At 37.8% G+C, this 17,692-nt stretch overlaps 2 protein-coding genes across 2 annotated transcripts in view; one reads left to right on the top strand and one right to left on the bottom strand.

Moving 5' to 3' along the window:
* LOC111652903 (prune homolog 2 with BCH domain) overlaps positions 1–10,601 on the top strand; it is a 35,941-nt gene extending 25,340 nt beyond the window's left edge. The window contains exons 10-20 of the mRNA XM_023403295.2: positions 455–1,000; positions 2,057–2,145; positions 2,482–2,703; positions 2,978–3,157; positions 3,914–4,013; positions 4,282–4,413; positions 5,996–6,082; positions 6,391–6,489; positions 6,903–6,944; positions 8,399–8,431; positions 9,313–10,601. Of these exons, the coding sequence (XP_023259063.1) occupies positions 455–1,000; positions 2,057–2,145; positions 2,482–2,703; positions 2,978–3,157; positions 3,914–4,013; positions 4,282–4,413; positions 5,996–6,082; positions 6,391–6,489; positions 6,903–6,944; positions 8,399–8,431; positions 9,313–9,343 (1,561 nt within the window). The 3' untranslated portion in view covers positions 9,344–10,601. The remainder of the gene's footprint in view (positions 1–454; positions 1,001–2,056; positions 2,146–2,481; positions 2,704–2,977; positions 3,158–3,913; positions 4,014–4,281; positions 4,414–5,995; positions 6,083–6,390; positions 6,490–6,902; positions 6,945–8,398; positions 8,432–9,312) is intronic.
* An 828-nt stretch (positions 10,602–11,429) lies between these two features.
* LOC111652911 (glucosaminyl (N-acetyl) transferase 1) lies at positions 11,430–16,460 on the bottom strand. Its single transcript, XM_023403303.2, has 4 exons — positions 15,032–16,460; positions 14,827–14,920; positions 14,246–14,650; positions 11,430–14,134 (listed from the first exon to the last, which is right to left on the bottom strand). The coding sequence occupies exons 1-4, from the start codon at positions 15,337–15,339 to the stop codon at positions 13,649–13,651; spliced, it is 1,293 nt and encodes a 430-aa protein (XP_023259071.1). The 5' UTR covers positions 15,340–16,460; the 3' UTR covers positions 11,430–13,648.
* Positions 16,461–17,692: the final 1,232 nt, after the last annotated feature.

Genomic DNA, 17,692 nt, shown 5'->3' on the forward strand with positions numbered 1-17,692 from the left:
TGAGGCATTGTTGTGTTTCTTTAGAAAGATATATTTAGAGGAATATTAGCAGGAATGCATCACATCACCTGTGTGCTAATGTGCATGCATGTGTGTCCTTGTGCATGTGCTTGAAAACCAATGGCACATGGGCCCACCCATAAAAACAATGCTCCATAGTGCCACTAGTGGTCAAAAACTCCACAGGGCACCTTTACTGTGAGCCTGGGGTATTTAAACACACCAGTCTGCTGAACAAGCTGGGGCAATTGTACAATGAAAATTTGATATCAGCAAATGGCCCTAATGTAAGGGTTTGAATGTGTGTTTGATATACCGATTAAAGTGGAACTCAAAAGATTTGTATAGTTCAAAAATACATGATGAAGTTCACTGTATTCCATTTGTATTCACAATTCTTTATGAATTTCTCTTTTTCTCTGCGCTAATCCTCGATCACCCATTCCCCTGGAAGAAGACACCAAGATATGACATCCCAGCCAATGTCCCTGCCAACCAATGAGAATGCTGCATATCAGTGGACAGGAAGTCAGAATGTAACTCAGGGTCAAACCCAGTATGGCTACAACTACCACCACATTGACCAAAGAACTGAAAGCCAGAGCATGCTCACAGCTTGCGTAGATACTAAATCCAGCAGCCAACAAAACACCACAGATATCTATGCTGAGTTTACTACTGATGCCACAGCTCTACAGTACGGGTCTGAGCAGGCTGAGAGCTATTATGAAGCTGGAGTTAATTCCGAGTACAGTTTGGAGGATCCAGATTCCAAGTTTCAGTACAGAGCTGAAAGCCAGTACGGAGAGGATTCCAACTCCATGTGCGTGTCTGAACTTCAGTGCTCTCAGTATCAAGCTGATGGCCAGTGCCATTATGAGACAGACCATGCTCATTACCAATGTGAAGGTCAGCCATTCTACCAATCAGATGTCCACCATGAGAGGGAAGATCATGCGCAGTATGTGCCCGAGGGATATGTTCACTTTCTTCTGTCAAGGTGAGAGGTCACGCATACAGACTCAATTTTTCCTTTTGACAGGTCCAGCATTGTTTCTTAGAACTGTCTAACATCTAATAATTAGCAAGACTATTTTAGGCTTTCTTTCATTGTTTTTTTTAGAAAGTTGAAACCTGATTATATATGTTTTCTATCTATATTATAAATGTGTGAAAGACAGAGAGATAAACAGTGGAACAGCATTGCTTTTCCAAAGGCTAAGCACTTCACTACTGTTTTTTTATCATATAGTTTTTTCTCAATCAAAAGTCAGTATCAAAAGTCATGTTCAGTATTTGGTTCAATATTTACTGTGTGTATATGTCCAAATGTGTGTGCTGAAGTTTAATTGGACCTCGTTAGCAGTTTCATCATGGAACTTGCTTTTCCCCCACTTTGTAATTCTGATGACCTGGCCCCTCTTTGGGACACACAACCCTCCCCTGTCTTTTACTCTGTGTGAGTGTGTTTGTGCACACACTCAACAGACTTTTCCATAATCAAGTGGTCATGTGATTTGATTGTGGAAAGAGTGGTTCAGTCACTCGTGCTGGGAGAACACAGCCAGGGAAAGGTAGGTGTCTTAAGACAGAGATTGTTTTTAAAAACAAAAAAGAAGAAAGCTTATATCTACATGTGTTTCTTTACGTCTATAATGTGTATTTGTACTAGTTTTTCTGCACTGCCTCTCTCTATTGTTAGCAGGCCTTATGCTAATCAGAGTCTGTTAGTGGGGCTTTGGTTGGGGGGAGGTAGCAACACTGCTCAGTATTGTTTCCTCTGCCCACACGTGCAGCCTGGGAATGAAGCAGTGAGTCGCTTTCTGTCCGTCTGCTTTGTCACTTCTGTAATCTTTCATTTCTGGAGTCAAATGAACAGATTTTAAACTCTTCCTCATTCAATGTAATGGGAAAAGTTAGATTCTTGTTCTCTGTAGATGATTATCTTTGGCTTGTTTGGCCCAATACTATGTGTAGCTGTGCCTATGGTGGCAGTGGTAATGGCAATGATCATTTATGTTGTGGCTCATTATTGTCTTTCTGTGCCTCTGAGCAGACAGTCTCAACAGAGAGACGGTGCAGCAGGAATGATGATGAAGACAGCCTCCAGTGAGGAAGCTGCTGAGGAGATGGATAACAGAGAAGGTAAATAAACAGCAAGAATAAACTAAACTTATATTGTTCAATCTTTGGGTATTTAGTGCTGGTGATTTATGTTGCAGATAAAGGTAAAAGTTTAGAGGTATAGGCTTAATAGCAATATTTTGAGATATTATCAATAGTTTCAAAAGTTTTGTGAATGTTTAAGCAACATTTTTTTTTATGTGTTTATGGCATATTTTAGCAGTCTGAAGCTAAGAATTATGATTTAGGAGGATCACTTGGATTGACTGACAAATTCTTAACACAAGTAGAAATGTACTCCTCCTTTCTCTACAAAAAGAAAAAAAAAAAAAAATCAAACCGTCTCTCTCTGACCAGACCCATCCTCCTCGGCTGATCTATCAGCCGGCTCTAACCAAAGGAGAAAGTTGGTAGCTCCGCCAATGAACGTGTCACTAGACCGCAGTGAGGGGTCTCTCCTCTCCGAAGATGCTCTGGACACAGAGGACGAGGCCTTGGATACTGGAGATGACCTGGATGTCAACATTGATGAGCTGGACACACCTGATGAGGCTGACTCACTGGAGCTTAACAGACACGGTGTGACAAACAAGACACAATATACACTTGTCTAAATGTACACAGGAGGTGACAGACAGACACATAAACATGTACAAAAATGCTTTGCAGTGTTCTTCTACAGTATGGGGATTTGGCAGCATTCATCATTTTCATTTTCATTTTCAAATTGGATTTGGCTCAGGATTTTTCAGTAGCTCTTTCCACTGCATAAAATAGAACCCAAAATGCAAATACTCATTATGTTTGCTGCCATGTAACCTTGTAAAATGTTCATATCACTGATGTCACACAGAGGATTCAGAAGAGGCTAATCTGGGTGCAGGAGCAGCTTCAAGAGATGCCATCGCAGGACATGGATCAGCTGAGGAGAGCAGGGATAGCAGATTGTGGAGGAGCGTGGTGATAGGGGAGCAGGAGCATCGCATTGATATGAAGTGCATTGAACCATACAAAAGAGTAATTTCTCATGGAGGTATGCAAGCACAAATGCTAAAAATCCAAGTCTACCAGTTTCTCCTATACTGTTGTGTTTCGTTTATAGCTTTTGATCATTTTGATCATATTCTGAACATGCTGAACCAATTCTCCTGGACTCCACCTTTTGGCCTGTCAAATTCATATTCTGCATATGGAATTTGAATGGGCACAGGAATTTGAATGCCCATTAACTTTAGCCTACATATCAACAATAGCAGTAACTACACAGTGGGGGAGAGTGGGTTACAGAGGCATGATCAGAACAGTTCTCATCTTAATATGCATTTGAATCACTGAACTTACAGTAAATATATTCCAGCTTAATATTAGAAACTGCTATAATGAAAGGTTCAGTGTTTTATATCAAACGGGTGGATCCTAAATTCTAGGGGGTCGGGATTCCTAGACTTCAATTTATTTGGCTGAGTAGATTCTCTTTTGAATACGTTTCTATTAGCTGTGTTGTGACTTAATTTGTTCTTTTATCAGTGCTGTATTGATGATTGCTTCTTCAGCAGCTCTTAGTTTCAGTTACTCAAATTGGCATAGAGATTGCTTTCATAGATGGCTACAGACTACAAAATAAGCACCTGCCATGTTAACAATGGTGCTAACTGATGGGCCTTGAATTTGTGGGTCACACTTATTAATTAGATAAATAAGACAAGAAAAAAAAACAGGTTTGTACATATGCACTGCAAGTGAAACCCACTGTGAGTGTCCTCTTTGTGTTTGTGTTTTATATTCTCAGGTTATTATGCTGAACAGAATGCCATCATCGTATTTGCAGCATGTTTCCTACCGGACAGCGACTGTGACAATTACAACTATGTAATGGAAAACCTTTTTCTGTGAGTCCCGTTTCACCACATGGCCCAAACGCTTATGGGCATGCAAATAAAGTATCATGTTGAAATAGGAAAATGGCTCCACCAAACTGTTAGAAGCAAAGTTGCAAGCACTCTTTTGTGTAAAGATATCATGACATACTATAGCATTAATGTTTCCCTAACTTCAATGAAGGGGCCTAGCCCAAACCTTGAAATAGCAGCCCTTGGTTTATCCTTCTGTATAAACATTTGCCAGTATAACACTGTTTTCTTTTGTCTGTGTGTATAGGTATGTCATAAGTACCCTGGAACTGATGGTGGCAGATGATTACATGATCGTTTACTTGAATGGTGCCACACCTCGCAGGAGGATGCCAGGTTTCAGTTGGATGAAAAAGTGCTACCAAATGATAGACAGAAGGTAATATTCACACAAACAAGTGCACACTTGTATGATATTGTGTAACTGTAATATTTAACACACACCACACAAACATTGAAAAAGAACCTATCTTAAGCTCTCAATCTTATACTATGAAAAACTTGATGGTGTTTTGTTCTCTGACCAGGACTTGTATGGTTACATGATGCTGCAGATTTGATTACATACTGTATCACATAGATTTTAAGTATTATTGTCATTGTGTTATGTTGTTCTCCAGAAAGTCTAAACCAGTAATGTAATGTACTGAAAGCAGACTGTAATGAAGAATTTCAAATACATTTCTTTGATGAAAGAAAAATCCAAATCAACCCTGAAAGGGGGAATTAAATAATAAATCAGCAGCACCTACCATTAAAATGCTAATTAAAAAAATTACCAACTCAATATTGCTGTGGTGCCCATCAGTAGAACACTGTGCATGTGTAACTGACTAAATGTAATGCTGCGTTTGTATGAAAAAAATCTTGCGTGTTGTAGAGATGTGAGGAATCTCCAGGGAGTCGATGGAGTAGAAGAGACAATAGACAAAAATCTTCATACCTCAGCTGTAGTTTTGTTGAGGGCAGATGTTGTTGGGGTGCAGGTCATGGTTTGAGCATATAAAAAAAGAGACGTATGACACAACTCTAGTAACAACAGCTCAGACAAGTGTCTTCCTTGTGCAAAAGTAAACTCTGGAAGGCAAACGTGTGACAGAACTACAGTATATACACACCCCAAGCATCATTTGAGTGTTCAGTTAATATTAATACATAAAGACTTTAAAATAAAATGAGTAAATGGTGAAACTGGTTTTCAAACCAAACTAGAGCTAACATCACCCTAGATTTCTGTTTAATATTTATGATTAGGCTTGATCCTCTTAATTGCTAATATTCTGTAATTTTACTGTGATAATTGATAACTCTTCTAAATGAATGTGGCAGGACTTTGATACTTTAACAAGAAAAATGAAAACATAATATATCACTTTACACAACTTGATGACTTGAAATGTTATCAATAGTCTCATTCTTCTGGTTAATATTTATGAAAACCAGCCACCATAGAAGAGGCCTATTGATATCTTATTTGCCTCTCTTCATCGCAACATAAACTGAGTTTGTCAGAAATCACTTCCTCATTCACGCTTTAAAAGACAGTCAGTAGTTCACTCTTAGCAATAGTTTACAGTATACATACCATGGACAATACCATATTCTGTTATGTCAGTGTTTGTGGGCATTAAATTGTAGCATTATATAACACATATATTTTTCTCTCAAATAAAAGGGTGGACAGTAAATATAGTGCACCATATAACAGGGAGTGATTTCGGAAAAAAGTAAAATAAACAGTAAAATAATGAGGAGTCATCATCTCCTGAAATACTTACTTTTTGATGTGCTTTCACCAGACCACTCATGCTGTTTTTTCCTCTACAGAGGAACAACTTCACTGTGAAAAACCTTGAGCTCTGCTGATTGTTGTAAATAATTTACACTTATATCAATGGAGATCTTGCTAACCTTTGCTAACCCTTTTTCACACCTCTTCTGCCTCTCCTCTTGCCCCACAGACTAAAGAAAAACCTTAAGATGTTCATCATTGTCCATCCTTCCTGGTTCATAAGGACTTTGCTGGGGATCACCAGACCCTTCATAAGGTCTCACCTTTGTACTTTACATTGAGATGACGTTTATCACAGGATGTACATTAGAGGTGTTCATAATTTCAAAAAATGCACACATTTTGTGATTTTATGATTAGCCACAAATTAAAATGTGACATATTTAGACTTGTCACATTTTAATTTGTGGTGGTGTCAAGTGCTTATAGTTCACAAATTATGATTATTTCCAAGAAGACAGTTTGATTACAATGGAAATCCAGGAGCCAATTTACCACATCACAATGGTTGAATCAGTTCTTTTCAGTAGTAAAACAAACCGTTCTGATTTCTGTTTTCTACAGCTCCAAGTTCAGCAGTAAGATCAAGTATGTGAATAGTCTGCAGGAGCTTGGAGAAATCATCCCAATGGACTATGTCCACATTCCACCCAGCATCGTCAAGTGAGTCAGCCTGTATCAAAATTATCAATGGTTTGCATAAAGTGACAAATATTAACCATGTTACCAAATGAACTGTCCTACCTCTCATCCTCTGCAATTTTGTTATTATCCATTCCAGTTTTTTCCAGTTTCAAGTAGCAAATAGTATGTCCTATAGCGGGATCTTCAAGTATCTTTAGATATTTTGTGTGTGTTTTGTCTTGCCTTTCCTAGGTGTTAAATGCCATAGTCAATGACTGTAATCTCTGTTTAAACTGCTGTAATCACATCATAAAGGCATAAATTGTTTTTAGAATACTTACCCAAGAAATACACACTGACATCCTCCTTGGAAAAAGGAAACAAACACAGTGCAAACTTTGATTTCAAGTGCCAAATTAGGCATGCTTATACATCTCTCACTGTGCCCAAAGGTATGACGAGGAGAGGTCTATACACAGATTTGCATGCATGAGGTAAATCACCTAACCTGCCTGTATTGATCAGTTGGTTGTGTCAAAGTCTCCCTGTAAAATCCTTCAAAGCTACTGTGAATTTTCTCATGCTGGGACTAACCTTACTGACCTTTGGCTGTCTCCTTATCCAACATAAAACCAGCCCAATATTGTTTTTCTTACTTCCTCCAGTCTGTGAAGTGGCTTTCCATGTAAACCGATTCATTTTACCTCTCATCTGTGACGTTTTAGTAGAAATCTAATGAATATACACAGTATACCCCTAGGTACCCTACACTAACAACAGATATACTGTACATAGTCACCCCCAAAGCTAGGCTGGTCTGATGGTTTGCTCTTGAGGAATTTACATGCAATACATAGTGGGACTGACACCAGACTGAAAACACAAATATCTCCATCAGTACGAATGGTTGTAAAGGGACTGTACAGACCAGCAGCACAGACTAGACTTTCTCATAATTGGCAGCAAATTATCCCCACAGTGAAAAATTATAAGTGGGTGAAGTAAGTAAAGTAACCACAAATACTACACAGCTTTATTGATACTACTACTAGATTGCAACAAAATAAAAATAAAATTCAAATTTTACACATAGTGGCTGTGGTATTGTGAAGTTCAGTTGGTAAAAGTTAGGCAATGATAGCCTTCATGGTGAAAAGAAAACAACAATGACCAACTGTACAAGGTCAAACCCAAACTGTGGACTCTGATGTTAACGTTATACACTTTGTACACCCAACCATCCACCCTGGTGCCCTCCTTGGGACTACGCTATAACAGTGTTGTCACACTACTTTGCTTCGGAGAGGACAGTCATATAAACAACTTCTGGTCGCTCATCAGAGAGATGTTAAAATTAGAGCAAATGGTCAATGCTGTTTTTTTTCTGGTCAGGACAGTCTCTGTGGAAGATACTGTAGCAGTTTATACCCAGTTTTACTGTGTAAAAGAGAAAAAGGGTCTGTTTGTAGCTCATAAGACTCCCTAAAACACACACGTTTTGGTGTGTTAGAGGAAATAGAGTGGAAATGTCTTATTCTAACTTTAACCCTGTCCATTATCCAAGAGGCCATGTCTTACACTTTTCTGCTTTCATGCCTTGTGCCACTGAGCATGGATTGAGTCTGAAAACTACAGACATCCATGTCCAGTGTTAAAGTGCCTGTGTTTAAGGGGTAAAAATTAACTCTGGTGACTGTTTTATTGTTGGTAAATGATTGCACCCTGTATTGCAGCGCATCTGTGCCTCACTCCTCTGACCTTGAACCCTCCCACTTTAGAGCACTGATGCTTGTTTTCCTTCCCCTTCATTCAAACTCTTATGGCATTGTTGAAACAGGCTTTTAATCCCCATCCACTGCATGTTTACTGACAATTTCGCCACACCCAGAACTTGTTCGACTCCCTCACTAATCCTTTTTCTTTGCCATCCAACCCAATGCAAAACCAGACTGGATACAGATTTGCAGGACACAGCAGCTAAGTGAGTAGTGCATCATTGGTTTCTGTCGGTGAGTGAATTTAACTGAGACAACGAAGGAAATAATTGCTGTTCTTTGCAGATCCACAATATTCAATAAACAGGAAAAATGTTTGGTGGATTGATAACTCCTGTGTCCTATTTCTTTATCGCAAGTATAATTGTAATATGCCATTTTAAACGTCTATGTGAACTATAAATCTGTCTTTAACTATTTTTCTTTCAGTCACAGAGTTACCTGAGCAGCTTATCTTATCTGGTGACCTAACTGTTTTTAAACCTGAGACAAACCAGCTGATCAGTCATAAAGAGATACCCAAGACATGGACACATACAGGCACATCATTTCACGTGTACTGTAACATACATAAACTAGTCAAGGCTTTGGCCTAACTGTAAAGCAATGATCCTTGATGTATTTGATTAATCTGTTGTTATGAATGAGGAATGAAACATAACTGATACCATAGAATGAAGAGATAATCATATAACCAACCTGCTGCATGGCAAACTCATTTCTCTTGAGTTTTATTATTTTCAGAGTAGACCATCTTTAAAAATGCCACAGTGAATCTTACCTATGAATTCAAGAGTAGGCCTGGTAGCCACTGAACAAATACTGATTTTGCAGTGTTGCAGTTAACAGGAAAACTTAATGTATACTTAATGCTAGTAGGTGTTTACCATTTCAGTTAAAGTCATAAAATATATGCATCTGCTATTGGCATAGTTATTGCAGAGGTATGCATTGGTATGACTGCCATTAACTTTATGATCTGACCACTGTTTTTAGTTTTCACTGGCGATCCCTTTGCTTTAATTCTAATGCTTCAATGACAGAGGTGTAATACAATTCTGTCTCTGTCATCTTCTCTCTTATTTAGAGCCGACAAGAAGGGGAACTCAGCTGTTTGAAAATTACAAGATACCTGGCTCCTGCCTATCTCCTCCCTGCAATATGCTGTATTCTACCACAGCATGTCTGAATATAAGCAAGCCTGCAGCATGATGTGTCCAGCACTAACAATGTGTCATAAAAGGATTGTGCTGTGGTACAAAACACCAGGCAGTTCCTTGTTAAGTGAAGGAAGTAGGGTGCTGAACACAATACTGTATTTACAGTGACTGAGCCTGTCACTGTGCTGAAGGGAAGATGCTTTATCCTGTACTACTAATGTTACACAACATTCAATTGTGTTATCTATTTAGTAGCTTTTGTTTTCTTTGACTTCATCTTTACTCTTAACAATGGTTTGAGTCTTATTTCTTTCACTTTGGAGGAATAACTAACTGGCTTTGTTACATTCATGAATTAATCTTCCCTGTCAGTAGATTTACCTTTTGTGACACATGGTAATATTAATTGTGGAATGTTAATTCTGAAGCCATAGTGAGGCCATACATGGAAACAGAAGTTTTATTACTGCCCATCTGCTCACAAATACACATTTGTGTCCCTGGACATTTGGGATGTTAGTGTAGCTCTGTCAACACACTATAATGTTAACAGATACTCTATCTAGACTCTAATTTTAGATAGTCATGGTTTACAAAAATGTGATCCACACGTGAAAAACATCTTTGTGCTATTCAAGCCTGTGGTTTATAATGGTTTCTAGTGGCCAAGCTGGTTTTTGAGTAGTTCACATTGGTGTAGGCGGCTACTGTCATAGAGGGTTTTTACATTATGTCACAATCTTACCCTACACCTCATACAAACTTGGAAAAGGCTACAAGTAGGCAGTTCTATTGACATTGTATATCACTGTGAAAATACTTGAGATGTAGCCAAATAGCAGTTTTCAGTAGCTGCAGTAATGTGTTGCATGCTTTCAGTTGCTACAGCTTAAGATTTCTCTGATCTGATTACTCACCCAAATGCAGAATTGTGTACCACTGTGATTGTAGTCATGGTTTATCTGGGTTGCATTCGTGCGTGCGTGTGTGGGCGAGACAGAGAAGGAAAATGTTTGGGGAGTGATGAGGAAATACTATGTTCACTGATGGTTTGACAGGTACAGTATAAAGCGTGCCTACTGCGCAGGTTGGGATGTGTCTACTTTTATTTGCTTTTTTATTATATTTATATACATTTGTTTGTGGCTTGGAAGGTATTCATTTGTTGTAAAGTATGTAAAATGTTTTACTTCATTAAAGACGTGTTCCTCCTCAACCTCCTCTTAAAAATGTATACTATACACCACAATGCACACAAAGCCTAAAAATTGGCAAATTATTCGACCAGTTGTAGCAGCACACATAGGTATTTAAACAGACCCATCAGGTTGAGGATATTGTTGGCAGACTGACCGGAGATCTGGTTCATTGAACTGGATTATTTCCCTGAGCCGATGGAATCAGGTGGCAACAGCAAATGAATCAGTTGATGTCAAATCTTCAAATCTTGTCAAATGTCAAATCTTTTTTTACCTTATTAAGACTTATAAAACACTGTCCAGATCATAACTATATATACACATGGCTACACATGTCCTTACATTTACCAAATCTCATTATCACACCATGGATGCAGTCAATAATACCATATCACACATTGTCATAATCGAACAGATTATGATGGAATATCAGACAAGTATCTTACATTTATCTATGACCTTACTTTTAAACAGGCTTTTAAATATATTGTATTTCACATTTATAATTCATCCTGAAGACTGATCCATACCATCACTCCCTTTATTGAAATGCATATTATGATATTTGATGTCTTTCTTAGAAACATGTTTAGAATACTGCACGGTAACAAATTATTGTATACTTTATACATTATTTGTCTTACCCTATACTCAACTAAATTGTTAAGTTTTAATATCTTTAGTTTTGTGAACAGCCCATTAGTTTTATGATCCAATTTAGTTTTAATTCTTATGGCTCATTTTTATAATATGAAAACTGAATAGGGATGGTTTTACATGCATTTCCCCACATTTTTAAGATATAGGTGAAGAACAACATTAAACATAAGACACTTGCAACACTATTGACTGATATTAATTTTTAATTTAATTTCTCAAAATGCCATTTGAAGTCTTCCCAGGACAAAAGATAAATTAGTGTCATCTGTAAATAAGATACATGTGAATCATTTTGACACTTTACAGAGATCATATAAATAATAATAATAATAATAATAATAATAATAATAATAATAATAATAATAATAATAATAAACCCAGTGGAACACCCCAGATTACTTTAAAAGATTCAGAGATATTAGAGATCTATCCATCACTGTACAAAAGTAACAGTTAAAGTCCCCAGCCATCACAGTGTTGCCACCAATCCAGTCAGCACATTTAGAAAAAACACGAGAGATAAAATCATTAAATTGGTAGATGGAAAATATATATTCATGAACAATGCTTTCCTTTAATCTGCCAGATTTAACAAATAGTTTGGACATCAGATATAAGGCAGGTAATTATTGATTAAAACAGTAAACCCCTCTGCTAACCAGTCCCACTGTAACTTAGAATGTTTTTCTCAGCATTGAATAAAAGTCTTTTAGCAGAACATTATGATGTCACAGTGAATCAAACTTTTCAAAAAGAATTAACAAAAACAAATTTGCACCAACAGGATGAACAGGATCTTTAACTGTGCGATGCATCCAAAGGGCTGCAGCAGCATCTCAATGTAGCTTAGGTGGGTGTTCCTGTGCAGAACACTGCCACACTGACTCCACCAAATTCACTTCAGCATTTTGAATCTGGCCTGCTGGAGTTCCAGGAGTGGGTGGTCCTCCTGCCCGATGATGTTTCCCGCTTTTTGATCAGGGTCAGCTTGTCTTTCCTCAGGACCGCGATGATGGTTGTTTCAGTCTATTCTCCCTCTGTCCTGCTGGACATTTTCCGATTTCGAAGGGAAATAAGCTTGATGTGTTCTTCATCTGCTGCACTAACTTTCCTTGGCCGACCACTGCGTCTACGATCCTCAATGTTGCCCGTTTCTTTGTGCTTCTTCAAAAGAGTTTGAACAGCACATCTTGAAACCCCAGTCTGCTTTGAAATCTTTGTCTGGGAGAGACCTTGCTGATGCAGTATAACTACCTTGGGTCTTGTTGCTGTGCTCAGTCTTGCCATGGTGTATGACCTGTGACATGAAACTGTCTTCCACAACCTCACCTTGGTAGCAGAGTTTGGCTTTTCCTCACCCAGTTTTAAGCCTCCTACACAGCTGTTTCTGTTTCAGTAAATGACTGTGTTTCGATCATTAGCACCTGTTTGGTATAATTAGTTGATCATACACCTGACTATAATCCTACAAAATCCCTGACTTTGTGCAAGTGTATCTATAAGAATTGATGCCGGTTTGAAGGCAAAGGTTAGTAACGCCAAATATATATTGATTTGATTTAGATTTTTCTTTTGTTCGCTCACTTTGCATTTTGTAAATTGATAAAAATAAACAATTATTTATATTTTTGGAAGCATTCTTAGTTTACAGCATTTTTTCACACCTGCCTAAAACTTTTGCACAGTACTGTATATTATATAAACCATGTGTTGTATTTGTCACAGGAGAAAAAACAATCACAGCCAACTCCTACACTGTCAGACATATAAAAATGTACTTTTGAATACTTAAATATTTTTAAAAGCAAGAACCCCGGTACTGTAACTCAAGTAAAAATTTGAACAACTTTCACTTGTATTGGAGCGATATTTGACCAGGAGTATCTAGTGTCTCAGTGTTCTTTGTCCACATCTGTCCATGATAAATTAAGAGAGAACCCATTTGAACCATGTCCCTTGAGCTGCAATCTTTTTTTCTGCTGTTTTGTCTGCCATGCGCTTAGATTGTTAAGGTAGATGTTTACGTTTGGGGACATTGTTTCACTGGAAAATACAGATAGAGATCGCTGTTGTCTTACACACTTGTCTTGCAGCAGATTTTGCTGTAGGGTTTTTCCCAGTGCTTCACCCATATTCTCATCCAAAAACCTAAATGGCTTTTTCTTCAGGACTTTTAAGTAGAGGGATGTAAATGTCAGGTTTATAAACTTCTAAATTAGCAGCAACGGGACTTAAATGTATTGCCACAAATTAAATTTTTTTTTAACCATTTCATTGTATTTGTACTTTTTTTTATGATACTAGAAATATAAATAATTTTAAATACATCTTGAAATGAAATTATCTGTTGCTTCAGATGATTCCATTCTTGGTTTGCAGGAAAAAAAAAAAATCTCCAATACACCTAGTGCAACTCAGCCAGTGCTTTTTGTCTCAGATACTTCTCCAAGCAGTAGATAGCAATGGGATCTGTATCCATGTCAAACTTGTTGGCAAAGAGGTGATGCTGCTTAAGCATCCATTTTAGGTCTCCAGCACCATATACACAGATTGACCTGACATGGTTGCCATGACACTCTGGGTACACTGCCTCCAGTGAACCCAGTGACCCCTCATGCCACTGCCACTTCACCAGTCGTGCAATGGCATGCATGTCTGACATGTCATATTTGGTGTTGGGCCTCGCTGAGCCAGGAACACCAGGGATTCGCTGAATGGTTGCCCAGAGAAATTCATCAGGACTGTAGGTGTCTTTGGCCCACTCAATCAGTGTCTGTATTCGGCTGTCTTCCAACACACTGCGCACGTAGCCTCGGCTAACCACAATGTAGGCATTTCCTGACAGAATGGGTAGGTTGAAGGGAGGTGGCTCCTTCGCTTTTCCTGCCCCCTGAGACAGTTGAAACAGTTATGATATGTTATGTTATGTTCATTATGGTCAATTTGAATAGAAAGATTTTGCAAATAATCAATATGTAATTCTAATATTCAAAAGAAGTACCTGGATGTTTCCATCAACTATCTTGTAAGAATTTGTCACTCTTGACTTCTTTCCCTCAGGCATTTTTTCTGACTCTAAGCTGTTCCCGCCCTTCAAGGAACGCAACATCCTCACCATCTCCAAGTTGGTTTTCAGGGGGAAATCCTGGCCACAAAGGTTGATGAAGTATTTCCATTTTGTGCTGGCTTTATAGAGGTCAGCCATACAGTTAAGGTCAGCCTGGACACGTGGCCAGGCAGCATAGACCACGCTCACAGGCTGGCTGACCATGAAGGTATTTGGGAAACAGGAAGTAATTGCCATGATGGTAGAGAAGACTGAGGGATCTGATTTTTTGTCCACATGGATACAATATATATTATGAGGTACATAGATGGCTCGCAGCAGTCGCTCAAAGTTCTGCACCTAGAGTAAATGAAAAAATAAATGATCCTTTATGTGTGTACGTCAACTGAACTGAATTTCATTTGTAAAATTGATGAAATGCCCTTTTAAATTAATGACTTAATTAAATAGTTTAGACCTACTACACTGTTTGAACATGTATTTGAATTTAAATTGAGGCTTTAGAATTTACATACCTTATGATGAACAACTATAGAGTAAGCCAGAGGGAAGTCCTCTTCCTCCTGGCTTAACGGGAGTGTTAAGTATTTTCTGCTTAACTTGAATTCCCTGTAAATACACAATATTGAACAAATAACAAAAGGAATGAATAAATTCAGTCCATTTAAATAGTAGTTAAAATTATACAATGACTAAAACTTGTAGTTTAAAGCAACATACCTACAGTCTTTGGTTGCATTAATGTAATACTCATCAGGGATGTGAACACTCTTGCGGAAGTCTTTAGTGAGAGTCAGTAATTTGGCTTGGTCCAGTGCCTGCCTCTCTCCACGCAGGATCGCTGAACAGTTGCACACTGTCTCCGGGCCGACATCAGCATCTGTATACTCCAACCAGCTGTAGCTGAGAAAGTAGGTAGGATCCCAGCTTGTTTTTGGGTGACTGAGTAGGGAAAGCATCCATAGTGATCCCAGTCCAAGAGTGATCTTCAGCAACAGTAGAAACCTATCTCCTTTCAGTAGCTTCATTATTTGAGAGGAGGAAATTAACTATAGGAAGCTTTTACTGTGTGAGTTCTGTATGTAGTTCACCTGCACTTCACCTTTATATTTCTTTCAAATACTCACTGATTTACTGTTTTCTGCCATTGAAACATTATGCGTCTGAAATTATTAAGGCCTGTCTGAATCATTACAATAAACTAAACATTTTTCTAGTTATTGCTCCATTCTGTACTTTACTGCACTGATTTTCATAGAGTAATGTTTTACAGTGTGTAGATAAGTTCCTGTCTTTCTGGATCCGGGCAGATTAGTTGCTTCGCATTTTATTGCCCCTGGAAACAAGATGAGAAGAGATATGAATACATCCATTCTTTAGCCAGAAATACAATTTCAAAGTGTAAAATTCAAAGGTGTCCTTAAAGCAAAGTTCCTGTTGTCATGTAAATAATGTTCGACTACAGATGTTCCTAGGTAATGATACTCTTCTAAAGTCAATCAAAAATGATACCATTATTAAAGACATGAGCTCAAAAAAAAGGAAAGAAAAAAAATGATCGAGGTTTTGGGCTGAACACAACGCAAACTATACTTTTCAGCTTTCTAAAGTTGAAATGTGTATTCCTTTCTAAAACTGTACTTTTGTCTAGTCTATTTTAAAACAAGTAGGCCCTCTTTAACTTTTACCAAAATAAAATACCAATAAAGTAACAGAACTGATTATAATAATGTGTTTTTGTTTGTTATAATAATTTATTCACTTTTCTTGTCATAGTTTATATTTCAGGTATAAGGATGTAAAACTGCCAGGTGCCACCTATGACAACTGTGTGTAAAATGTAAAAGTCACCATAAAACACATGTTTCCCTATAGATATTGTTGCCATGAATTAACTAGAAATGTTCCTATTAATAGTCTTTTATCTGTACAGGTAATTGTAACACCCACCAACGTAATAAACCACAAACGTAATAAATTTCTCACAAACATAATAGCAGTTGCCTACTACAAACATAATACGTAATTTCTGCAAATGTAGTAGCTAATACATTTGAAGGGATTTGTTATGTTTGTGAGAAGGTGAAAAAAGGAAAAAGATTAAATATCTTGAATCCTTCTGTTTTTGTCAACAGTTATATTAACTTAATATTTAAAAGGTACTTTGAAACTGCTGGACCTCTGTTTTCTAGCCCAAGACACAGATGTGTATAAGAGACAGCTCTTGCGGAAGTCTTTAGTGAGAGTCAGTAATTTGGCTTGGTCCAGTGCCTGCCTCTCTCCACGCAGGATCGCTGAACAGTTGCACACTGTCTCCGGGCCGCCATCAGCATCTGTATACTCCAACCAGCTGTAGCTGAGAAAGTAGGTAGGATCCCAGCTTGTTTTTGGGTGACTGAGTAGGGAAAGCATCCATAGTGATCCCAGTCCAAGAGTGATCTTCAGCAACAGTAGAAGCCTGCCTCCTTTCAGTAATCTCATTATTAGAGAGGAGGAACTTAACTATAGGAAGCTTTTACTGTGTGAGTTCTGTATGTAGTTCACCTGCACTTCACCTTTATATTTCTTTCAAATACTCACTGATTTACTTTTTTCTGCCATTGAAACATTATGCATCTGAAATTATTAAGGCCTGTCTGAATCATTACAATAAACTAAACATTTTTCTAGTTATTGCTCCATTCTGTACTTTACTGCACTGATTTTCATAGAGTAATGTTTTACAGTGTGTAGATAAGTTCCTGTCTTTCTGGATCCGGGCAGATTAGTTGCTTCGCATTTTATTGCCCCTGGAAACAAGATGAGAAGAGATATGAATACATCCATTCTTTAGCCAGAAATAAAATTTCAAAGTGTAAAATTCAAAAGTGTCCTTAAAGCAAAGTTCCTGTTCCATGTGTTGCCATGCCTGTTGTCATATTTTATATTTCAGGTATAAGGATGTAAACCTGCCAGGTGCCACCTATGACAACTGTGTGTAAAATGTAAAAGTCACCATAAAACACATGTTTCCCTATAGATATTGTTGCCATGAATTAACTAGAAAAATGTTCCTATTAATAGTCTTTTATCTGTACAGGTAATTGTAACACCCACCAACATGATAAACCACAAACGTAATAAATTTCTCACAAACGTAATAGCAGTTGCCTACTACAAACATAATACGTAATTTCTGCAAATGTAGTAGCTAATACATTTGAAGGGATTTGTTATGTTTGTGAGAAGGTGAAAAAAGGAAAAAGATTAAATATCTTGAATCCTTCTGTTTTTGTCAACAGTTATATTAACTTAATATTTAAAAGGTACTTTGAAACTGCTGGACCTCTGTTTTCTAGCCCAAGACACATTGATACAAATTCAACCGGATTCTAAGGCTGA

The sequence above is a fragment of the Seriola lalandi genome, unplaced genomic scaffold (genome assembly GCF_002814215.2).
Source record: "Seriola lalandi dorsalis isolate HSWRI2012SDOR001 ecotype SW California unplaced genomic scaffold, Sedor1 jcf7180002054110, whole genome shotgun sequence".
Lineage (NCBI taxonomy): Eukaryota > Metazoa > Chordata > Actinopteri > Carangiformes > Carangidae > Seriola > Seriola lalandi.

What these genes read in the sequence shown, in the direction of transcription:
- LOC111652911 (XM_023403303.2), bottom strand. Translation starts at nt 15,339, where the DNA reads ATGAAGCTACTGAAAGGAGATAGGTTTCTACTGTTGCTGAAGATCACT. An exon ending in AATGCAACCAAAGACTGTAG is followed by an intron (nt 14,921 to 15,031) that starts GTATGTTGCTTT and finishes GTGTATTTACAG; the next exon opens with GGAATTCAAGTTAAGCAGAA. An exon ending in TAGTTGATGGAAACATCCAG is followed by an intron (nt 14,135 to 14,245) that starts GTACTTCTTTTG and finishes CAACTGTCTCAG; the next exon opens with GGGGCAGGAAAAGCGAAGGA.